General features: G+C 39.4%; 1 protein-coding gene across 1 annotated transcript in view; it reads left to right on the plus strand.

The window, feature by feature from the left end:
* Nucleotides 1–26407, plus strand: part of LOC149228556 (nucleolar complex-associated protein 3-like) — a 203911-nt gene that overhangs the window by 117169 nt on the left and 60335 nt on the right. The window contains exon 11 of the mRNA XM_089380802.1: nt 9232–9329. Within this exon, the coding sequence (XP_089236928.1) occupies nt 9232–9329 (98 nt within the window). The remainder of the gene's footprint in view (nt 1–9231; nt 9330–26407) is intronic.

Raw genomic sequence — 26407 nt, forward strand, 5'->3', positions numbered from 1 at the left:
AACCTATTAAGCATGATGAATGAGAAGGCAAACTGAGTATCTGCAATCTTCAACAACTATAGATGTGCACAGGTTTTATAGATATGTGAGGGCATGGGTACAATTCTGTTCAAAATTGTGGATATGGGTGCATCATCAATTAACCTTCCCATCAATATCACATCTGAAGTAATAGATATTAGTGCTAAATTTAATGAATGAATAATGCAACTTGCCAAAATACCTATGAATATTTAGTTTCCACAATCACGTTGACAACCTTGCCAAGGCATAATCTATGGTAATTTTCACATGGGAATCAACAACTACTTCAATAAATTTGATTCACTGCTTTCATAAGTTTTTCAGTTCTCTGATAACACCATGAAATTGATGAGGGGTTGGCATGCTAGACCCATCCATCTGTTAGAAACAATACTAACACGTAATGATGGCCATGCTAATTTAATAGGTGTTAGGAGTTTCTCGATGTCCTCCTTTGCCTTAACCAACAATGTTGTTCTAAGCGTCTCTAAATTAGGTTGAACATAGCCAACACATTTCAGTGAATAAAGGAGACCATATAATATAGAAATAGAACCCGATGGGAAGATCCATCTCCTCTTACAACTCTATATGAATGGTTTTTTTTATTCGACCCTTGAGAGCATGCCTTTTCCTTGCTGCTGCTATTGTTGGTTCATTGGAAAATTCAGCTCCATTGCCACTTTTGCTGGATGATTTCTTCAAAAATGAAGGAGGATCCTCAGTTTTATGTACATTACTCATTGTGACCATGTTCCCCATGCTAACAGTGCTCTTTTTTTTGAAATTTGTAACTAGGTTCGGTCTTCATAATATCTTATGTATTCTTGATTTTATGTATTTGATGTAAAATAGAAAGAAAATTTATTATTATTATTTTATAGCATGGGTTTCATGCTCAAGGTCAATTCATTTGTAGGTGAAGCACCCATTGTGTGCTTCTAGGGTTTTGTAATAAAGTCAAAAAGTCAAAAGAGTCAGTCATATGTAATAGATCCCATTTGGCATATTGTAACATGTCAAAAGAATTTATTCGAGTCAAAATTGTGTCAAAAGTCCCTCCAAGGCCAAGTCAGCTTGCAAGAGAACAAGTCGGCCTCTTGAAGGTAATTTGACCTCCTTAGAAGCCTATATATAAGAAGCAACCGACCTCATTTGAAGGAGATCATCAATCAAGTTCGATTACAAGAAGAAGAGTAAGAAAGAGGAGCAATGGACTAGAAGCCAACAAAATCTGAAATTTTGGGTCAAACTCTCTCACACGTGAGGAGAAATTATGGCACACTTTGTTGCTAGAAGACCGAATTGCAGTCATCTAAAGGAGCTGACGTTTGGTGTCAACATGATCAATTTTGGAAGCCAAATTTCTAAGGAGGAAGAAGCACCCTAAGCGAAGGAGAGAGAAGGCATAATTCAACCTCTATCACCCATATGTGTGAAGTTGCATTTGCGGCAGGATAGCCGAAAAGTTGTAGACCTGAAATAGAAGCTGAAATTATGAAATAGAGGCCGAAATCTGAAGTTTGAAGCAATTTGAATTAGGTTGAATTTGTGAAGGAGAAGCTCATCTAAAAGGAAGGTTGACTTGGTCTTCGAGTGGCCTTGGTCTAGGGTCTAAAGGTCTTGTGAAGATTCTATAAGAAGAGAAAAATTATTGTGGGTTTTCCTCTCTTGGAGAGGTTTTGGCCCTGGCTAGTAGCCTATATCTTGTGTTCACTTGTTCTATTGATCTTCATGTTTTTGGTAGTTGTTTGATGATAATAACACAATATTAATCCAGAGAAGAAGAAGCTAATTATAAATTCTACAAGTTGAGGTAATAGAACATCTGAAGCAATTATCAATGGAAGAGAAATCACCCTAATCTAGTTGCCCTAGATTTCTCAACATGGTATTAGAGCTAAGGTGACAAGGAAAGGAAACCTGATGATCACTCAATTGGAAAAAGGATACATAAGGACTAAATATTGCAAAGACCCTATCACCTTGAAGGAAGAACTTTTGCAAGAAGAAAAGAAGACCTCAAGGACCCTACACATTTGAAGTATTTTGGGAAGCCTACACATTTTACAACATCATCCAAAGGAAGCAAGAAGAACACTTCATCATCATCAAAGGAATCAAGTTGCTCTTCCTCATATTGGAAAGCACAATTCAAAGCATTCTTGAAATAAGAAGACCATTCCTCATCTTGAAGAAGAAGCATTGTCATTTTGAAGAAGGAAGATCATCCCTCCTTATAAAGCTCACAAAAAGACATCATTATCAAGGAAGCATCTAGTGGAAGATATCATCTTCTAGGAGGCATCTTCATTTATCAAGTAAGTACTTTATATTTATGTCTCAATCTACAAATCAAATGACTACTTTCTGCAAGGAGAACAATAAACTTGTTGGTACATCAAACTACCTTGCATGGAAGAAGATAATAGATTGGACTCTCATAAAAAATGAAGTTTTTGAGTATGTCAAGGGCTCCATCACAAAACCTCCTGAAGAAGAATCTCAAGCATTGTCAAAGTATATGAAAGGGGAAATAAGGGCTCAAATAATCCTCATTGAATCTATTAATGATTCTCTCATTCCCTTTGTGGAAAAATTGAAGACATCAAAAGAGATCTATGACAAGTTGGTAGAGTTGTACTCTGTAAGTACAACTGGGGAAATAATATCTTTAAGAACTGAATTATACAAGATGAAAGTATCAAAAGAAGAAGGGATAACTTCATATCTCATGAAGGTATCTCAAATTAGAGATCAACTACAAGAGCTAGGAGAAACAATGTCAGATCCAAAAATGACCACTTGTGTACTTAATGCACTACCAGATGAATGGGGCAACTTTGTATCAGGCATCTATGGAAAGGAAGAAGATACACCATTCAATGATCTATGGGAATTATGTAACATTGAAGAAACCAGATTAAAAGTAAACAATGACATTGGATTAAATGAGCAAACACAAGCATTTGCAACTATGACAAGGAACAAAGGAAAGTTTGGAAAATTATAGCCTCGAAAGAAATTTCAAAATAAATTGCCATATCAAAGATTCAATGTTATAAATGTAATGAATATGGGCACTTCAAGAGGAATTGTCCTAAACTCAAGAAGGGCAACAATAAAATAAATGAAAGAAATGAAGCCCATGTTACCGAAGAAGTAGAAGAACTGCAAGAGAAGAAGTCAAAGAAGGAAGAAGTGAAAGACCTCTACTATTAAAGGTCTCCCATATATTGAGTTTATTCTTCAAGACAACAGTCATGGTAGGAAGCATTACAATTATGATAAGATGCATGATAGGAGTAATTAAGATGGCATCATATTGGAAGCATAAAAGGATAGCTAAAACAACAATTTGCAAGTCAGCTAGCAAGATAGGAAGATAAGAGATCATCACACTTCATCATCATTAAAAAGAGCATTTGCAGAAAAGGGATCATAAAAGTCCTATTGAAAAGTGTAACTAGGTTTGTTCTTCATAATGACATGTGTAATTGTGATTTTTATGTAATTGATGTAAAGAAGGAAAAATAAAATGATTGTATGCTTGCTTCATGGGTTTCATGAGCAAGAGATTTTATTTTTAGATGGCTCCCATTGAGAGCCTTTAGGATTTGTCATAAAAGTCAAATAGAGTCAATGTCATGTATGAAGAACCCTTCTTGGGCATGTTACAAATGTATTTAAGTCTATAGGATTGTCTAATAGCCCTCCAAGACAAGCACATGTTACTCCTTTGCAAGTCGGCTTCAAGATGAAGTAAGAACTCTCATGTCGGCTCACCTAATGGAGACACACCTCTTCAGATTCACAGGTCGGCTTATTTATATGGGACAAAAACTATATATATGCATGTAGGATCTTCGCATTTGAGACAGTCAACAAGTTCGATCTCTCTGAAATTCGGATCACAGTTACAGTGATAAGAAAGGAGGCAAGTTCAGATGTCTAAGTACAGAAGGAACTCAGATCAGTGATGAAGGAATAGCGAGGATATTTTAGGGCTAATCACAGAAACAAGAGTTCGAATGTCTGAGAAAGAGTCTCGGTGCTAAAGTAGAGAAACACAGTTCGGACAAGGGTACATATAAGCTACAGTTCGGTGCAGTGCAATAATAGACTACAAGTTCTGTGCTATGATTCAGTTCAGATCCCTTACAGTCTCGGTGCCATAAGAGCTCGTTGCCATCACAATTTTGATGACCATCTTAGTGTGTTCAGATAGATCTCAGTGACCATAGTTTGTCTAATGTTGCCACTATATCTATGTTTCGGTGCAACTAGAGTAAGGAGATCTCAGTGTCATGTCAGTGACAAAGTCTCGGTGATGATGATGTCTCGGTGCTAAGAAGGTCAAAGCAAAAGAGGAGTCAAGAAGAAGAGAAGAGTAGAAGAGAGTCAAGAGAACTAGTGTCTTGGTCTTGGAGTGGCTAATAGGTCAAGGGTCTCGGTCTTGGTATTCGTCAATTGGAATCTCTATAAGAAGAATTTGTGCGGGTTTTCCTCTCAAAGAGTGAGAAGTTTTGGCCCTGGATCATAGCTTACATTCTGTGGCTCTTGTCTATTTATGTTCATGCATTGGTAGCTCTTTGATAAAGAAGAACATTAATAACTTAAGTAAAAAAGATCCTAATCTAAAGTTGTAAAATGCACTCACAAGCAATTACTAATTTAAGAGAAATCACCTAATACATGATGTCCTATATTTCTCAACAAATCCTCCATTAGAATCTTTGTTGGAAAGATTCACCTCTACTTAAGAAAAGCAAGTGTTACATAGATAGTCTACATTCCACCTAATGTGGGATCCACAATTTAGAAAGATGAAGGTATGGTGACCAAGAAGTGCAACATGACAATCTAGTTGAGGCATTTTCATCTTCAAGCAAGGAAAAATAAGTTGCTAAAGGAAGTCTAGAATCTAGGTGACTACATGAAGGAAGAGGTATGCATATATTTGGTAATTTCTTGATAGATAGATAAAAATTCATGTCATCACTTAATTGCAGATAGAATGTTTAGAATGCTCTATCTCATGAGCATGATTGAAGAAGAAAGAACTCTTTCATATGAAGAATACATGAAGGCATAAGTTTGGCATACTACATAAAGGCATGATGGAATCAACATATCATATGATCTCACGAAGAATATGAGGTGGTGGGCTACAACTGTTCCTACACAAGAGGAGCTAAGTATATAAATCCCAAGAAAGAAGTAAGTGAATAAGAAAGGAGAGTTCGTGAAGATGTATCTACAACTACATAGATAGTATGGACGATCAACATCTGATCATTGGATATGAGATCTCCATGAAGAAATTATGAAGACCTTGATAAGTATGATGAAGAAGGATAATCTCAGTAATTGAATCTTTGAAGATGGACTCGTATAGAAAGGATGTTGATGTTGCAAAGGCAAATGTTATGAAGAAGGGCCATCATAAAGAGGTAATTTTTGGCTTGATATTCACTTTTGATTTTTGAAAGCAAGCATTGGTTGGATTGGAACAGGGCTACCGACAGAAGGTTGTTGAAATTTGCCTATTGAATGAATGATTATGAGAGAAACATGACTTGGAAGAGGTAGCAATATGAAGGATAACCAAATGATGACAAAGAAGGTCACTTTCCGATGAAAAGAAGGATGACATGGCTAGCATTGATTAGTTCAATACTATGTTTCGTTGAAGGGAAGTGATGTAGAAGATGGACGAATTCCTACGAAGAATTTATGGAAGAAGATGGCTCCATGTTGTAGAAGTTGAAGTTTATGACATGACGATGCAAAAAGAGGAGCCCTACAAGCAACTAATAGTACCATGATCTCCATGAAAGAATAGATAGCTATTGTTGGAAACAAGTCCCTAGTTAAGAGGGAGCTTGGGTATATTCCTTTCATGTAAAGGAATGAGTAGATCCTTCATAGTTGAGAGGGAGAGATAGACAAACCATTCTTTCTTCATATCATGAAGAAAGAGTGGAGGATTGAGTAAGCATCTGAGATCAATATCGATACTCTTTGAGGATAAAGTAGGACATCCAATAGATAAGAGTAGTCGAAGAGGAGATTCCTTGAGGATGTGTAAATCCAAGACAGGAATGGTCCTAAAAGGACATACCTTGTGAACATTCGGATGGGGTATGTGCCTTGAGAGACAATGATGAAGGTGTCTATAAATCATTGTCTCCCCAGCATTGTGCTCTAATCTAGTGGAGAGATAGAGCTATTAGTCAAGGCCTTGCTATATGATAATGCTGGTTGATATGATGAGATGCATTGATATAAGCTGAAAATATAGCTTATGCTAAGTTGCAGGAAACGTGGCCCTAGGGGTCGTTTCCTCCCGGGAAACGAAACGAAACCCGGAAACGCGTACCGTACGGCCTGGAAACGCATTTCCGGCCGTATTGCCACGTTTCCCGAAACGGAAACATGGCAGTACGGCCGGAAACGCGTTTCCAAGCCGTACGAGCCACGTTTCCCCAAATTTATGTGTTGTTTTTTAATTTTTTTTTTTGAAATTTGTTTTTAATTTTTTTTTAGGTTTCCGGGATGTTCTAGAAACCTATTCTAAAGTTATAAAAGTGCAGTTTGTCTCATTCTCTCATCGAGTCATCACACTATTCAGCAAGTCGTTTCTCTTGGAGACTGGCAGTTGTTTCAGCTAGGGTGTTTTGAGCAGTGAGCAAAGTAGATTTCAGCAGTAGGAGAAAGAGATTTCAGCAGCAACGAGTCCTTGACCATCCACTGTTGAGCATTGTGCTGCTTCTATTTTTGATGGGGATTGTTATGATGAGGATTAGTCTTTTGTGACTTGTCTCTATAGTTCTTGCAGCCTTATAGTCTTTATTGTACTTGCAGCCTCATATACTAATATAAATAAAGGCGGATTTTGGATTTTCCTATATTTTTATTTTCATTATGTGATCATTCATGACTCATGAGTAAATGTGATGTAAATTTAATCTTAATGTTTAAATGTAATAAATTATAATCATATAATGTAAATGTATCATTCATGCTTTATGATTGCACATATATATAATAATAATTTTTAAATATTTTTAATATATATATATATTCGCATTTCCCCGTTTCCAAAATTTGGGGAGGTCGCGTTTCGTTTCGCTTCCCGTTTCGGAAACTCGTTTCCGTTTCCCCGTTTCGTGCAACTTAGAGCTTATGAGATGGCTTACCAATCTGACTCTTCTTATGAGAATTCTTTAGTATGAGAATACCTATGAACCTTATATGTATTATGAATGCCTCCCTAGTTAAGAGGGAGTGTTGAAATTTATAACTAGGTTTGGTCTTCATAATATGTTATGTATTTTTGATTTTATTTATTTGATGTAAAAGAGAAAGAAAATTTATTATTATTATTTTATAGCATGGGTTTCATGCTCAAGGTCAATTTATTTGTAGGTCAAGCACCCATTGTGTGCTTCTAGGTTTTTGTAATAAAGTCAAAATAGTCATTATCATATGTAATAGACCCCATTGGGCATATTGTAACAAGTCAAAAGAATTTATTTGAGTCAAAATTGTGTCAAAAGTCCCTCCAAGACCAAGTCGGCCTGCAAGAGAACAAGTAGGCCTCTTGAAGGTAATTCAGCGTCCTTGGAAACCTATATATAAGAAGCAGTCGACCTCATTTGAAGGAGATCATCAATCAAGTTCGATTACAAGAAGAGCAAGAAAGAGGAACGAAGGGCAAGACAAGGACTAGAAGCCAACAAAATCTGAAATTTTGGGTCAAACTCTCTCACACGTGCGAAGAAATTAGGGCACACTTTGTTGCTACAAGACCAAATTGCAGTCATCTAAAGGATCCAAAGTTTGGTGTCAAAAGGATCAATTTTGAAGCCAAATTTCTAAGGAGGAAGAAGCACCCTAAGCAAAGGAGAGAGAATGCCTAATTCAGCCTCTATCGCCCACACATGCGAAGTTGCAGCTGCTGCAGGAAGACCGAAAAGTTGCAGACCTGAAATAGAAGTCGAAATTCTGAAATAGATGCCGAAATCTGAAGTTTGAAGCAGTTTGACATGGGTTGACGTTGTGAAAGAGAAGGTCATCTAAAAGGAAGCTTGACTTCGTCTAGGGTATAAAGATCTTGGAATTCTTCATTTGAAGATTCTATAAGAAGAGAAGAATTCTTGTGGGTTCTCCTCTGTTGGAGAGGTTTTGGCCCTGGCTAGCAGCCTATATCTTGTGTCCACTTGCTCTATTGATCTTCATGTTTTTGGTAGTTGTTTGATGATAAGAACACAATAATAATCAAGAGAAGGAGCTAATTATATGTTCTAAAAGTTGAAGTAAAAGAACATCACAAGTAGTTATCATAGTAAGAGAAATCACCCTAATCTAGCTGCCCTAGATTTCTCAACACTTTTGACATACTTTATCTTTGGCTGGGAGAAGACCCTAATCTAGCTGCCCTAGATTTCTCAACACTTTTGACATACTTTATCTTTGGCTGGGAGAAGCCTTTTTGCAGAATCCAATACCTCTATCAAGGAGTGACATGACATGGTCTTTGACTCAGAAGTAGGTGCTCTTCACTTTGATATTGCAGAAGTTACATGTCCAATCACAGTTTCCACCACCACCAATTGACATTGTTTTTTCTGGACTTTAATAGCTAAATTTTAATCTATCTAGTTAGTTGGCTATGATTTACTGTTTTTGTCTGTCAAATAGTATTGTATTTGCATTTCCACTCCACCCAACTGTTTGAGAGCTGCAAAAGGTGCTGCCCTCTGTTTATCCTACATTTTCTTGAACTAGAAACGTGCATGACATGACTGGGTGACACAGTAGGCATACTGTTAGAACTAATGTTGATATATTATGATTATTCCGTATTTGATACGTCTGATTGTATTTATAAATTGTGTAACTGGTGCTGTATTTTGTGAAACCATAATTCACGGAATCTGTAAAATTGGGAATTCAAGTTTGGGTATGATCTAAGAGATCAAATCTAATTTGCAAGATAAAAGGACTTTGACTGTTTAAACTCATTGGTTTCTTCTGAAGGTTTTCATCAGGTGATAAAAGATACATTGTTCCACTTTTATAAAATGTGATTACGATTTTATGAATTGTGATTCTCTAGTTGATAGTAAAATGCCATTCTAAGTATTTTTTGTATCTATTCAGTTGATATGTGCTGACATTTTATAGTATGATATTTTTTAGTGCTGGTGACACTCAAGAATCTACTGCAAAAGTATGTGAAATGCCGTAATTTATTGGAAAACGATGGTGGAGGTGGCTCAATTGGTGGTACTGTAGCGGTAAGCAGCAAAATTCTTATGAAGTTATAACTATTGTTGCTCATTCTTCCTGAGATCTTCTCACAAGGCTATTTTTATTAAAGTTGCACATAACAAATACGTGCAAAATATTTGCGGAGAGAGAAAAGAGAGAACTATTTGATATTGTCCTTTGTGTTTGCAGAATCTGAGATACATCATAATAAGTCTTGTGAGATGCATCATAATAAGTTGAACCATCTGGTTATGGTTTTGGTTCTGTCAGTTGCCTAACTGCATAACTTTATGTCAAAGACATGACTTAAACTGATTGACTTTGTCTTAACCTTGTAATTGACATGAGACTTAACTGACAACTTATGTCCACATTATTTCTAATTTCTGAACAAATATATGATATGATGATTAGACTAAATGAACTCTTATTACTGATGTAATTTAGGAATGGTGAACCTCTTCTTTTTGATAGTCTTGATAAAATCGCTGATTTTTTGGCGATGTGCTGAAAAAATGCGATTTTTCAGCCAGCCAATTTTTTGGCCTGATAAGATTGTGATTTTTTTCTTTAGAGAATTTTTTTGTTGGTCCATTTTTTCGCTGATTTTCTCCAATCTTTCCCGATTTTTGCCGATTTTTTCTGATTAGAAAAATGAATATATTTTGTAATTTTTAATGCTTGCTATGGTTTGTGGATTTTTGCGATTTTTCTGAGAAGATGTTCTCTGGACCCTTGCCGATGCTGATTTTCGCAACACAAATTTTTACCATCTAATACTCACAATTCTGCCTCATATACTTTAAGTTTTGATTTTTCTGTGGATCACTGCTTTCTTGACTTTGCAAGAGTTGTCCTTTGATGTCTAACTAATCAAGGAATCACTTACAAGCTTTATATTTTTATGTGATATGCTATGCAAGGTTCCCTTACCCTGAATTTGTAGGTGGCCTTCTATGTTCCTTTTGAATAAACCTTGTTATGAGATTAGCAAAACCTTCAATCCATTTGGCTTCTTGTCCTTTCCACTGAGCTGTTTACAACTTTACCCTGTTGGTGAGTGGTCTTTTATCCTGTGATTAGCAAACAAGAAACCTTTTCTCCTATTTTACCAGATAAATTGCTATCAATTTTTGTATAACTCTTCCCATGGTTCTCCATGCTTAGACTGTATTAAAAAATGATTAATCTTTATGTATTCACAGAAACACAGGTCTTCCATTGACCTTTCTTTTCGAAGGAAATCCTTATGGAACCCCACCTCTTCCCCAGAATACCTGGATAGAGGTGGTCTCAACTTCCAACAACAATTGCAGTTGATAACCCCAAGGGACTTGACCAGATTTGAAACTGTGACCTATGGCCTTAATGTCAATGACAACATGCCTTGGGCATTTGATTCAATCAATAGAGTTAACTGTTGGGGCTAGGTTGTTCATTGACCCATCTTATGTTCCTATTGAGTTTTACAACATTGTTCGCCCCTTTATGTAGTGGGTTATTGTCTGATAACTAGGAGATATTTTGCTGTAGTTTGCCTGGCATAGTCACAGACATGTATTTTCTCATATATTGGTTGTCGCTGCCATTGGGTCAAATTTCTTACAATTTGTTTGAAGAGTTCCCAATTTAGGATTTTCGTTACAAGTTGTATGTTCAATTCTATCCTCTTGATAAATCTTATGTTCTTGTAGTTATGTTCCATGTTCATTTGTTGTAGAATCGATGTGTATGTTCATTTGAAAATTAGATTTTATGATATGATAACCCTCTTCACTCCAAATCTAATGTACACAAATCAAAATTATATAAGTATAAAATATTACATTTTAAACATTTTTTCCTTGGAAAGTACATTCCCTGGAAACCTCTGAGCACTTTCCTTCATTCTGAGGATGTTACTGAAGTTAAAGAGTGCTGCATGGTTATTGTATGCTGATCCTGTGGGGACATTAAGTGAAGCCCATATATGTATAGGTAGCCAACCTGGGGACTTGACCTCGTGACCTCTTGCTTGTTCTTTGTTAGTGTTTCGTTAAACCTAGCACCTGGTAAATTATTAATCTAGCATAGTGTAGATATACTGAATAAATTACACAGCTAGGTTCTTAACATTTAATGGAAGCAAAAATGAACTAACCAATCTCATAGAAATGACGCACAAATTTTGGCCAATCAAGGTTTTTCATTAATAATGCAAACTTCCTTGGGATTCCATCTTGGGATAATGGCCCACCTGAAGAATAACTTACGACCCTGGATCAGATCTGGCTGATCAACTTTCCTTGGCTGATCTGGATCTCCTTGCTGCCCTTCCTCAGAGACAACACTCGCTGAGAAGACTCTCTCAATCTTGTGCTACTGTAGTGTATCTTGCCCATCTCCTTAGCTTTGGCTTTATAACTTTACATTGAGCTAAATCTCTAATCCTAATCTGCAAAGTGAGTGACAACCGAGATTAGATCTTGCCTTCTTTGAAGTCAACGGCCGCATTTAAAACTTATCCACTAAAGTAATTTACTTAACTTTACCTAAGTTTATTTTATCTCAATAAGCCAACACAATAATATGTGCTTTTTTCCTAAGTTAGACTTAGGCTAAGCTACATTAGCAACTTGCTCACACTAGAGCAATGCCTAAGGAAACTGTGGGGGGCTTTTGCACACGTAGACACATAGAGTTGTGAACAAGTACATGCCTGAGCTACAAATATCAACGCTTCCTCTTAGCAAGGGAGGAACTTCTGCCACCTGGAACCGGCTCCGATCTTGGACATAGATCTACTGCCATGTCTTCTCACTCTGAACTCGAAGACTTCCTTGCCATCATCATTGAAGACTCGTTCCTTGTGAACTTATTCCTAGAAGCCTCTTGCTCCTGAACATTTTATAAGGTCATTCGTAAGAGACCTTCTTGACAGATTGGGAGGAATCTGACGAGTGATCCTCTGATCTTTATGTGAAAATTCTATGACTGCAGCAACTGATTTACTTTTCCTACTTATTTCATCATAAGTTATTCATGAAATTACTGCAACAAACATTAAAATAAATACTGTTGTAGGTATCACATCGTAATACATAAACACAAATATGCACACATTGAAACAGTTATTTTGGACTAATGTCCCTTGAAAAACCCAATGTGGGAAAACCATTGCAGCAAGGGAGGATTTCATTATTCAGCAATTTTCTTGTACAACAGGGTGCCAAACTGGCTTACCCACAGATAGACAAATTTCCAGCACTTTCCTAAACCCAGTGTAGGCCCTACTGACCTTTGCTACAGCCTGAAACCCTCTACGTCACCCTGAAACCCTCTGCGTCAGCCTACTGAGGCTCTGCCCAACCTCTCTGGGCTTCTTTGTCACTCTTGCCGCATCTGCGTGGATGACACAAGCCCTTCTAGCTCTGCGCAGTCTCTGCTGCCTCTGCGTGGCTTCCTCTAACTCTGCGTCTGCCTCTTCTGCACTGACCTCCTGTCTCTCTGTTCCGTACTTGCTGCCTCTTGACTGCTCTCTAGACCATTGGTTCAATTTCTTAGCAAACCACATTCCAGAAATTGAACTGACTGGTCCCCCTCGGTGTGTTCTCCAAGTGCCCCTCAAGCCTCCTCTTATACTTTTTCTGTTGACATTTCAACGGCCGAGATTAAGTCCCTAATCAACGGCTAAGATTAGGTCTGGCTTGATCCATGTCTTTTGGACCATTCTACCACAGGTTCATATTAATACACATTAATATTTTATTTTCCCTAAGTTTAGACTTAGGGATTCCATTAAAAATATTAATTATTTTAATATCTCATGATCTGTTTAGAATCTGTCCACACCCTTTTGGGTATTGGAGATCTCATGTGCTCCAACCTCCACCAAATTTCGTGGCTAGAGCACATCTGATGCTACCCCAAATCAACACTCCCTCTTAGTGAGGACTGTGCTCTAGCACTACTCCTCACTGAGTATTACTCTGATCATCCGGCATCAGTACCTGTGCTGATGCTAGGCCTCCCTGCCCAACATCCTCTGCACTGTTGCATCCTGTATCGTTGCCCATGGTTTTACCACTGCCACTGCTGCATCTGTACGACAACTCCCTCTGCATCCGTGCTGCTGTTGGTCCTTTCTCCCAACATTGCATCTGCATTGCACCTTACTCTGCATCTGCGCTGCTGTTGGTCCTTTCTCCCAACACTGCATCTGCATTGCAACTCCCTTTGCATCTGTGCTGCTGTTGGTCCTTTCTCCCAACACTGTATCTGCATTGCAACTCCCTCTTCATTTGTGCTGCTAACACACTACTTCTGAAAGGGGTTCTTTACCATCCCCGTATTTTCTTTGAGGTAGTCAAATTTTGACTTTCCAAGGGCCTTGGTGAGGATATCTGCCACTTGTTCCCTTGTAGGAGTGTAGCTCAACCGTACAGCTCCACGTTGGATACAATCTCTGACAAAGTGACACCAGATATCAATATGCTTTGACCTGTCATGAAATACTGGATTCTCAGAGAGTTTGATGCAACTCTGATACATGATCTTGGTCGCCTCCATATTTCTTTTGAATAGGTTTACCAGCAATTTTCTAAGCCATATGGCCTCACACGAAGCTGTGCTTGCTGCCATATATTTTGCCTCAGACGAGCTCAGAGCCACGGACTTCTATTTCCTAATGCACCAGGAGGTTATTCCTGATCCAATGTTGAAACAGTACCCAGAGGTACTTTTCCCATCCACTGAACTTCCTGCCCAATCTGCATCAGTAAATCCACTCAACCTGATATCCTTCCTCTTGTTGTACAAGTGCCCATAATCAACTGTTCCCCGTAAATACCCGAGAACGTGCTTGGCTGCTGCCTAGTGAGCCCTCTTTGGTTCCACCATGCATTGACTGAGGGTGTTGACAGCGTAGCAAACAATTGGCCTAGTATTGACTAGATACATCAGGGACCCTATGAGCTGTCGGTGTAGGGTGGGATCGCCATCCTTGTCTTCTGATGCATCAATCTTCTTCTAGTTGGTGATCATTGGCGTAGCCATAGGTCTACAGTCTCCCATCCCGAACCTTTTCAGAATTTCTGTAGCATACCTTCCTTGCCCAAGGAAGATTTCTTTTTTCTGCTGCCAAACTTCCAACCCTAGAAAATAGTGCATTTGTCCCAGATCCTTCATATCGAACTCTGTGGCTAGATTCTTCTTGCAGTCTTCAATGAGTCTGGATGATCCTGTCAGGAAGAGATCATCCACATATGATACTAAGATAAGTGGCTCGCTCTCTACGACCAGATAGTAGAGATTCAGATGCGCGTCACTCTTGACATACCCATCTTCTGCAAGTAGCCATCAATTCGACCATACCACGCTCTTGGTGCTTGCTTCAGCCCATACAAGGCTTTCTTCAGTCTGCATACATTAGGCTTTTTCTCATGAGTTTCAAAGCCCTCTGGTTGTTCAATGTATACTTCTTCTTATATTACCCCGTGTGTAGAAATGCTGTCTTGACATCCATTTGATGGATCTCCCATCCCGTCTGGGCCGCAAGAGATATCACAGTCCTAATAAATGTATACCTAGCTACTGGGGCAAAGGTTTCCTCATAGTCAATCCCTTTATTTTGAGCATACCCCTTTGCCAAAAACTTGGCCTTGTATTTTTCAATACTGTCGTCCGTAGCATATTTGATCTTGTAGATCTATCTTGAACCTACCACAAATCTGTCTTGAGGCCTTGACACCACCACCCAGACATCGTTAACCATTATGGAGTTATACTCCTCCACCATCGCATCTAGCCAGACTTGATGTTGAGCTGCCTCCTTGAAGCTGGCAAGCTCTCCATCCTGAGCTACTAACACCTAATACCTGTTTGGCTGTTTTCACTCCCTTTTACTATTCCTTGGCTCTTCAATGAAGTTCTATGCATCACGCAGAATCTGACGAAGTTCCCTGCTGGTTATTCCTCTGCCAATAGGTGCTTCTGTTTGCTCCTCTTCCTCATCTTGAGAATCTTCCTGATCTGAGGAAGGATTCTTCACTTCCGTTTGTTGAAGAGGCATGACCAATGGATCCTCTTTTGACTGCTCGTTGGAAGGCATTTTGCGAGATCTTCTGAAAGCTCTGTCTTCCATGAACTTTACATCTTGTCGTACTACTGCCTTCCTGCTACCTGGAAGATAGATCCTATATGCCTTAGTGTTCTCACTATATCCTGCAAGATACCTGTTTTCTGTAGTTTGATCCAGCGTTTTCCTCTTTTCTTCGGGTATGCGACAATATGCCAAACTCCCAAATATCCTGAAATGGTTGACTTCAGGTGTCTTCCTAGTGAAGATTTTCTCTGCAGTAATCTTGCCCAATGCCCAATGAAGAGTCCAGTTTTGAACATAGACAACTGTGTTGCATGCTTCTGCCCACAGGAATTTTGGCATATCCTGATCATACAACATGGCCCTAGCTGCTTCTACAATAGTCCTGTTTTTCTTTTCTGCCACCCCATTCTGGTCTGGATTGTAGGGAGCTGTCCACTCTCTTTTGATGCCCTTTTTCGCACAAAAATCAGTGAAGTCCTTATCGACATATTCTCCACCATTATCTGAGCGCAAGGCTTTTATTTTCTTACTTGTCAGATTCTCCACTAGAGCCTTCAACTCCTTTAATCGACAGAAAACCTCATCCTTGGTTTTCAAAAAATAGATCCAAGTTTTCCTCGAGTGGTCATCAACGAAAGTAAGGAAATACTCGGCACCGCTGAGAGCTTTGACAGACATAGGTCCGTAGATATCTGAGTGTATCAATCCTAGTACACTCTTGGCCCTATGGTTGCTCCTAGGAAATGCCACCTTGGCATACTTTCTTAGAGTGCATCCCCTGCATACATCATCTCATTCTGTACTCAGATCTGGAACTCCTGTTACAGTGCTCCTGAGAATTCTCAGAGCTCCATGGTGCAAGTGACCCATCCTTCTGTGCCATAGTTCATTCAAGACTTTGTCCCCATGACTGCCTATTAGTGCCATTCGAGATTCTAGTTGTAATCTGTACAATCGATTACTTTTGATCCCATTCTGCACTTTTTTTTTTCTAGCTCGGGTGTTTGACGTATACCTTTTCCTTGATGAAGTAGACATCATAGCCCTTGCCTTGTAGTTGTGACATGGAAAGTAAGTTCATCCCCTATCCTGGCACATGCAACACATTTGTGGCATGGAACCGCTCTCCCGATTCTGTTTGAAAAACTATGGTACCCTTTCCTACTGGAGTACACTTTGCCTTGTTCCCCATGGTGATCTAAAAGTTCATCTTCTCTTCTCGATATTCTGAGAAACATTCCCTGATTCCTGTCATATGCCACGAGGCTCCACTGTCTATATACCATACTTTTGATGATGCAACACTAGTCATGCACGCCACTTCTTCTTCCAACTTGGAAGCCAACATAGAGAAATCGAAATCTCTCTTTCTCTTGTGCAATCTTCTGAAAATATGCGTGAGTCCCCTGAGGTGGATGCCTCTACATCGTGGTCTCGACCCATAACTGATTTTCCCTTTCTGTCTCTGATTACTTGCTCTGATACCATGTGAAAATTCTATCACTGCAACAACTGATTTACTTTTCCTACTTATTTCATCATAAGTTATTCATGAAATTACTTCAACAAACATTAAAATAAATACTGCTGCAGATATCACATCGTAATACAGAAACAAAAATATGCACACATTGACACAGTTATTTTGGACTAATGTCCCCAGAAAAACCCAATGTGGGAAAACCGGTGCAGCAAGGGAGGATTTTATTATTCAGCAATTTTCTTGTACAACAGGGTGCCAAACTGGCTTACCCACAGATAGACAAACTTCCAGCACTTTCCTAAACCCAGCGTAGGCCCTATTGACCTCTGCTACAGCTTGAAACCCTCTGCGTCACCCTGAAACCCTCCGCGTCAGCTTGCTGAGGCTCTGTGCAACCTCTCTAGGCTTCTGTGGTACTCCAGTAGCCTCTACGTGGATGACACATGCCCTTTGGGGTCTGCGTAGTCTTTGCTGCCTCTACGTGGCTTCCTCTGGCTCTGCGCAGTCTCTGTTGCCTCTGCGTGGCTTCCTCTGGCTCTGCGTCTGCCTATTCTGCGCTGATCTCCCGTCTCTTTGTTCGAGATCTGGAGAAATAGATGATTTCGATGTGGGAACCTCTAGCGAACATAATTGTGCAATTACGCCTCGTTGTTCCCTCTTTAGAAGCTTTGTCATAGCATTAGAGCTGATTATCTTTCCCGGTTTCCCTGCAATACCCCTTAATTCAACTTCTTTTCCTTCCGCACAAAATTTCATGAAAAGTTCTTGAAAATTAAAAGCTATTGTACCCAAAGATTGTAGTCATTGGACTCCTAGTACAACATCAGCACCACCCATTGGAATGGAAAGCATTGGGCTATTCAATACATATTCTCTTATGGATAGCTTGATATTATGGCACTTTCTAGAGCAATTTTTGGCTCCTCCACTTGCAAGCATCACTTGACACTCTGGTGTTGGATATAGGAAGCAATTCAATTCCTTAGCTTTCTTACAATGAGTAAAATTATGGGTACTTGCTGAATCAATCAACACTATTACCCTTTTATTCTTGATATGTCCTTCTATCTTGATAGTTTGAGGAGTGGTAATTCCAGCCAATGCATTACAAGATATGGTCAGATTCATTTCTTCTTTATCTAGGGTTTGTTCTTGGGGTATATCCTTTTCTTTTGACATTTCTTGTTCCTTTTCTTCCTCCTCTTCACAATCCATGTAGAATAATTTCTTCTCAACACACTTATGACCTTTAGTATATTTGCTATCACAACTGTAACAAAGCCCTTTTGCTCTTTTTTCTTCCAATTGTTGTGGTGTCAACCTTGTAGGTTGTGGAAGGCTAGGGGCAACAACACTTCCATCTTTATAGTTGTGAGTGGTAGGCTTCTTGGTTGCCATAATTTTGCTTTCCATTTTTCTTGCTAACCTGAATGCCTTCTCCAATGAATCAGGTTCCCAAAGGCGAACCTCATGTTGGATATTATCCTTTAAAGTCCCTATGAACACATCAATCCTATGCTCCTCTGGAATATATTTTACCCTTATGTTCAATTTTTGGAAGTCCTCAATGTGCTCCATCATTAAACCCTTTTGTTTGAGATTTATCAATTGGCTAAAAAAGGTGTTGCTTTTTGTATCCTCATAATGTGCTATCATTTCTTCCGTAAATATTGCCCAAGTGACAATCTATTTACGAGAGTAAAGCCATCGATACCATACAAACTGATTTGGTTCCAAATATAAAGTTGCAATACATACCTTTTGTGCGTTTTGCACATTATGGAGATCGAAAAATTGCTCCATCTGTAGTATCCATGTTCCGGGATCCTTGCCAACAAACTTCCTCCTATCGATTTTTGGAACATGGTGGGTCTTCAATCCAACATTAGAGTTTATGAAATCATGATTAACATTTCTTTTGTTCTCATCATGAGTTTCCTTTACTACGCTTTCACCATTAGTAACCATCTTTTGTAGCAACTTATTCAAATTTATCTTCAATTCTTCCATCTTAGCGTCCATGCCATTCATCTTAGCTTCCATGCCATCCATCTTAGCTTCCACGCCATCCATCTTAACTTGCACGCCATTCATATTAGCTTCCATGCCATTCATCTTGGCTTCAGTGACCTTTTGTGAGAGTGAAATTTGTTGTACTTGGTCTTGTAATTTTGATATATCATATTGCATTTCTTTCTCTTCTTCACGAGTCATGCTAGAGCTTTCAGGTTGCTTATTGGGTGTTTCCATTTTCTTTCTTCGGGGCACCAATTAATGCTAATAATTCTTCACTATGCCCTTTGAATTCCTTCAAAGTAATTTTTCAAATGCAAAATTTAAAAATAAACTACACACCTTTGTTTTTTTCACTTTGTAAGAGCTCGATATTGAATCTGTTGTATCTTTGTAACTGCAGTTCTCGACTATCTGGAATCACGTCATGCAGTAGCCCTTTGAGTCCTCTTTCTAACCTTGCAAGTTTGATCAAGATTGGATTTTCCAAGGAAGAGTTATGCCAAATCGCCCACGATGACCTGATTATAGACTAGTTCAGTAGAGCGAACTTGTACGAAGTGCCACGTGTCACTTTTTCGAGCTTAGTACCTGAAACTGATATACAGAAAACTACAGGGCGTCCTCTTTTTGAAACTTCTTACGAAATTTCAATTTGATGCTCAGAACAAAAGTTATGAAGCTTTTCCCCAGGTCACTTGTTTGGAATGTAATTCGGGACTCTGCAAAAACCCTAAATTCCTCGGATCATATCTTCGAAAATATAGCGAGACAAGCTCTGAAATTTGGACTCGAAGTTCAGAACGATTTCGGCTCAAATGGGTTTTTTTTAGCTTCTGAAACGTTGTAGGAAAAAAGTTATAGCGAAAATGCCACGATGACCTGTTTGAAGCAGTGAAACCCTAGAATGCAAACCTTTGATACCAAATGTTAGAAACCAACTCACAAAAAAATAGAAAAGATAGATCAACGCCTTAGAATTCAGCCTCTTCGAGGAGGCAACCTCCTTTACATTACACAAATGAACAATTCTTGGATGATACAAATGACTAAACCTCCCTTTTATATATAGGAGTCTAGGGGGTCACAATATAATCAAGCTAACATAACAATAATAACATAAGGGAACAACAATAACAATAGTGGGTTTCTATGGGGCACACTAATAATAATATGGGGACAATAGGGGCACAATAATAACAATAAGGGCTTCAATGACAATAGTAATGGGGGAATCACTAGTATTATAGGGACCTAACACAAAATGTACAGGAGAATCAGAGAGAGGTTTCTTGGGAAGGCCTCAAGGATGATGTGTTGAAGCACGTAAGGGAGTGCATGACTTGTCAACAGAACAAGTTCGAGCAAACTCCTCCTGTAGGATTGCTACAACCAATGCCAATCCCAAAGCAGTAGTGGAGAGCATATCGATGGATTTCATCACAGGTCTACCCCATGCATAAAGCAAGGATTGCATCTGCATGATAGCTGATTGGTTGACCAAGGTCGCACATCTATTTGCAATCTTGGTAGATTATAAGGCAGCATAAGTCGCATAATTATTCTTCAAGGAGGTGGTTAAACTCCATGGGTTGCCTAAAAATATAGTTAAAGATCAAGGTGGCAGGTTTATCAGTGCATGCTGGCAAGAGAAGGTCTAGCCTAAGCTAGATCCGTCAATGTGTGATAAAGACGATCAACCTTCAAGTGCTACACCTTATACAACCTGTTCTTCAAACAACTCATATATTGAGAAATGTCATTCACTTGCAACAAGGAAATGTGTTACTGTAATAAGTCAATCAAGGGACAAGTCATCGAAAGGTTTGTTAGGTTTAGATACTAGTCGTCCAAATGAAGCAAAGAATGCTATTGTTCATAGAGGGGAAACTACTGCAAAACGTGTGAAAGAATTAGAATTGCGTGGGAATACTTTAGGGAGGAGATATAAAGTTGGAAATTTGAAATGTGGACTAGAACTGGCAAGACCAAATCTCTCAAGGCGATGAATTGCGATATGTTGCATTGAATTTGGTTTTTTCCGTGAATGCTCTTGTACTCTCTGTGGGAAGGTTATTGATCTGAGTGTGGCAGACTATTGTTCTATTATATGTGAGGGAAAGCTGAATGATGAATTTGTGTGGGCATATTGCTCACCTAGAGTGTGCTCTATTTTGTCATATGGCAGGCGTGGAGCAAAGCATTGGTTTAGATGTGGAATACTATTGTAGGCACTATGATAAAAAGACAAACTTGATGATGCTTGTTACCAGCATACTTCATGCATTTGAATCTTTGGAAGTATGGGTTGATGTTGAGAAGAATTTGTTTCTTGCTGTACGTATCGTATAGGGTACGTTACAAATTGTGGGGAGAAGCCTATGGAATAATATAGAGTTATCTCTAAAGACGCTGTGCAGTGGAATGGTTCTAGCAGATATTGTGGAGTTACGTCAAAATTCAATAACAATTGATGAAGGAAATACTATTGAAAAGGTTAACTATCAGGTAGAGCCCCTAAATACTAGCCCTGTCTCTTTTGCAAACTCTAGAGATCAAGACAACAAAATGAGTGAATTCTCATTTGGAAATTCATTTGCAACTCCAACCCAACCCTATGACCTTTTTCTAGCAGAAAATACATGACCTGATATAAATTCTCAAAAAGGAAGTTCATTTATTCAAGATATATTACAGAGAAGATCGAGGTTGCTTCTAGAAGAAACAAATGGATCGTTGGATCTACTTAATTTTCCTGTTCATATCGTGGCTTTGAAATTTGAGAATAAAATTAACCAGGCTCTTCATGGCATAAGAAAATCTCAAGAAGTAGAATACAAGCATGCCTGAGAAAATCTATATGCCTAGATAGATTTTCTATTTCAGGAGATAGATATATCGAACACTAAATTTACAAATGATTCATATCCATCCTCTTTGGAAGACTTTGATGAATTGCTTGTAAGCGTTTTAGATTGCGTTGGGAGACCGAGGAAAGAGACTGCAAAATTTGAGCAAATACTAAGCATTACAAATGAGTTTGGCGACACTCCAAAGGATATTCTCAGATGTTACTTTGAAGTAGTGTTGGGAGAAGGATAATAGATCTAGCAATACCTGAATTTGCAATTTCTTGAGGACAAGCAATGTTGGGCAGGGGGCACTGTAACGTCCTCTTCTAATTAAATTGCCCAAGGGAGGACAAAGTAGGCTAGCCCCCTGTAACGTCCTCTTCTAATTAAATTGCCCAAGGGAGGACAAAGTAGCCTATCTAACCCGACCATAGTCGTTTGTAAAGTGGGAACGCATTATTTGATGCTATTGGGGTAACATTAAATAATTTGGGGTAAATGGAGGAAAAATTTAATAAAAGCCAAATTTTTGGCAAATGGAGGGCAACTTGTTAGCCCCTCAACTTAAAATTAGGAGGGATGACCCCAAAGTGAATCTATAAAAAAGAGAGAGGGAATTGATTTTAATCATGATGGATTGTTGATCTTTTTGATTTTTGGGTTGAGGCTCTTGGAGGGTTTTAAGATCCTTTCCTTTGGTTGGATCCAGTGGGGAAAGATTCCACGCCAACCAATCGACCTTTCTCTTTACTCTGTTAGCCTAATTTCCGAGGTAACAATTATGTGGCAACAAGGGTTCCGAGGTTTAATTTGTGGCAAGCAAGGGTTTCTAAGGCTAAAACTTGACAGTGACACCTTTTGAAGCTAGATCTGAGGTAGCGAAGGGTTTATAACACTGAATCTTTGGCAGTGAGGTCTTGTGAGGCTAGATCTGAGCAATGGAAGGGTTTTTGAGGCTAAATCTTTGGCGGCGAGGTCTTCTGAGGGTAGAACTGAGGCAACAAAGGGTCCAAGACATTGTTCTGGGCAGTGAGGGTTTGAATGAACAATATGACAACAATGGTTTGAGTATCGAGGCTTTGAGTAAACCCTACTGTGGTTGTAGGCTACCCCTAAAGTATCCTTTATGGCAACGACTCATCCTCATGATCATATATGAGCTAGCGAAACCATTTCTGAGGTGTCAATTGGACAACAAATGCATTTTGAGGTGTTACTTGTGACAATGAATCTTTCTGAGGTGACAATGGTGGCAACGAAACCTTGTGGAGGTATGGTTTGGGAAACTAGGTATCTCTAAGGGTTGGAATTCCCTATATGAGGCAACAACCTATGAATCTGGAGTAGCAGGTGAGCATGGGAAACTTGCCCTGTAGTAGCAAATTTGGAAAGTTCTATTTTGAGGCAGTAAGGGAGCATTTTAGGGCTTATTACTGCTCAAACTAGTAGGGGACCTAAAGGGGCTCTTAAGGGGAACACTGCTAGGCCAAGGGAAACGATGGAGACTTAGCCCATTGCCACCTTAGCTAAGACTCCTAGTCTTTACGAACTTTCACTAATGGGAGGAGACTCGATATATAGAAAGTCACTTGTGAAGGATGAATCAACAAATGGATGTGAAGTGACTCTAATGACCCTTTTCCTAGAAGGAGGTTAAGGATGGAGCTTGCTTGCTCTTCAAGCAAGGTACAAAGCTTTCTAGGAGAAGGAGGTGAAGATTTAAGGGCTAGGTTTAAGGAATATGCCTTGTAAAGGAGTTTTTCAAATCCCTAAAATTCTTATTGAACTTGGTTTCCCGGGTGGTTCTTGAAGAATTAACATTTCAAAGGTTTGGGACCAAACGAGATAAAGTGGACCCAACCTAGGTAAAGGGGAGGGAGTTTAGCAACCAATGATGATATTAACCTAGAAAAGGAAGGAGAAAGGATCAAAGCAAGAGTTTTCACTAGGACAATGATTTGAAAGGACTTTGTTTCTTAGTCAAGGAGGCCTCAAGGACTACCTTGCTTGGCCTTTAGCGCAAGAAGTGACCTTAAAGCTTTATACTTCGCTTTGCAAAAAGAGATGGCTTATCAAGATAAATTCAATGGTAGAATTATCCCTTGGAGATTTCATTCAACATACATGGCCCATACATTGAGAGATTCTATATAGAAACAATAATTCCACAATTCCACAATTATGCAATGCAATAGTGAGCCCTAGTATAGCGGAAATTGCATTCCAATGCATATGACAAAGTAAATCAAGAAAAACATTAATGTGTCTACTTACATGTAAGAGAACATATCCAACCATCAACGTATTTGCCAATAAAGAAGCTCCAAGATAAGAAAGTCCAATCCAAGCATCAAAATTCATCCATGCTCCAATTCATCGTCCAAAAAAGAAATGTGAAATTCTCAAGAGAGAGAATGATCCAATCCAAGTGATGATACAAAATGAACTCATGTCTCTCCTATTTATACACTCATTATGATTTGAATTACCTAATTTGGGCCTACATTAGCCCATCAACTGAAATAATGTGCAAATAATTATCTTTTGGTGACAACCCCACCATACTAGCCCATAAACAACATAAACAACCTCCCAAGAGGTCAAATAATCAATAATGCATGTCGTTGGGCTCTCTAACAGGTCTGATGAAGTCTGTAAGTGCCAAAATAATGAATTGGACTTCCAAAAGAAATGGACAAGGGGTTGGCCCCTTGTTCTCCACAAAAAGATTTGTGGTGCTCCCAATGGCTATGAGGGCACACAAGTGATTTCATGGGTTTCCAAGTAACTTGAAGATGCCTGTAGACCATCTGTAAGGGCTCAGATGATGGTGTCAGTGATGCCACATCAACATACAAGTCCTGGGTCATCAGCCAAGTGCATGGTACAACTGTGGGGTTGACTGGGCAAAGGTGAACTAGGTGCATCTTCCTCGTCCAATAGGTGAATCTCTGAGCATCTCTGGGGATCCATGGAGTGTTGTCTACTACTGTGGGGGCCCATGGCTCTCAACACACACCCTACATGTGCCAATGTAGCCCTTTGGAGGGTTAGGACCCCGTATAGGGAGACCAAACCCAAGATGGAGACCACTTGCAATCTTGCATAAGATCTAATGCGTCCCCTAGTCTTCCAGTACAACAAGTCATCAAGGAAATCGAGTAAAAGAGCTTACAAACCATGGACAACAAGTGGGGACTTCATAATGGCATGCCCTTCCATAATGGGCTTTGGCAGGTGTTAATGCCTCTAAGTTCCAAATGGGGTTAACCAAGTATCCCATTAGGTGGTTTCTACTTCTAAAGGGGATAATATGTCCAAGGTACATCCTTTAAAAGCTAGTGGCATGCGATAAAGAGATGGATGGAGTAGGGAATGAAAAGGGGCAGCCCTGGGCCACATGTTGGGGTACAAGGGTAGTTAACAAAAGGGAAACCCACACCTGAGTATATAATGTATAGGAGGGAGCAATCATGGTACATGAGGTTCCCCAGCCTTGATTTTTCCACCCTACCTTATATGCCTTTTTCCTTTTATGATTTTTCTTTAATTAACTGTTCGAGGCTCAAGGGGTAAGAGCATGATGTGCAAAGTATAGTAGTGGATACCCCTTTTAAGGTAGGGCAGTTCATTGTCCACCAGGGGTTGGGACAATCATGGGGTTCCTAAATGATAAAGGAGGCTCATCTAGGGCCTGTAGGAACTAGGGTCATGGCCATGACGATGGAGTAGAGCTCATGTATTGGCTTTTGCCCACGTGCTGAATGTGTTTGTCCCAGCCATCTTTTGCATTTTGTGGTACATTTTCTCGTTGAATTTGGCCAATTATGCTTTTGCTTTTCTTTTCTTCTGCATCAACCTCCGGGTCATCATTCTAGGCCTGACCCAAGGTGTGGGCAAGGGGAAGGAAAGAGTTAACCCTATGTGGACCCAGTGGAGGAATATGGACCCCAGTGGGAGAAATGATGAATCAGGTTACAATGAGCGAAGAGGGGGGAAATACGTGTAGATGAGGGAGTGGGACTAGGCAACCAAAATCAGGGTTTCCCATGAAGTACTATCCCTTAAGCCAAGAGGTCAGTAAAAGAGATCCCACGGGACTAGAATCCAAGGTAAACATCAAAATGGGGTCTAGGGGGCAAGACACAAACCTAGCCCATTCTTTCTGCCAAATCCCCCAATTAATTCATGCCCAAAAGTGTCCATGATAAGCAAACTATGATACTTAATTACCAAATGACAAGGCATACCTTTAGGTTTGGGAGGCCCACCTTCAATCATACGATCATGGTAGATGGATGAGGGATGACATGGCTGGATCAAGTGGCGAAGAAATGGCACAATGAACTAGTTGGTGGCTTTTGGCTGTCGACTGAGGACCATCTTGGAGAATTTTTTTCTCCTAGGTATTATCCACAAAATGGTAGGTAACATCTGGGTCCAACTGGGACATGATCTCTTGAAGAAGGGGACGAAGATATTGGAACGAGAGGTCACTATAACTCCATCAATCTCTTGGTTACCGTAGACTGGTTTCCTTCACATACAATAGATGAAAAACATAGGGCAGCGTGCTTTCGCGGCGTCTGATGATCGCACACGCTTGGATTAGGCCCACAAAATCGACTCGTAGAAGTAAAATGCAATTTTAAAATCTAAATGTAGCTAATCTAC

The sequence above is a fragment of the Pinus tabuliformis genome, chromosome J (genome assembly GCF_031772625.1).
Source record: "Pinus tabuliformis cultivar Carrire ecotype Pingquan chromosome J, CPIR1, whole genome shotgun sequence".
In the NCBI taxonomy this organism is placed as follows: Eukaryota; Viridiplantae; Streptophyta; class Pinopsida; order Pinales; family Pinaceae; genus Pinus; species Pinus tabuliformis.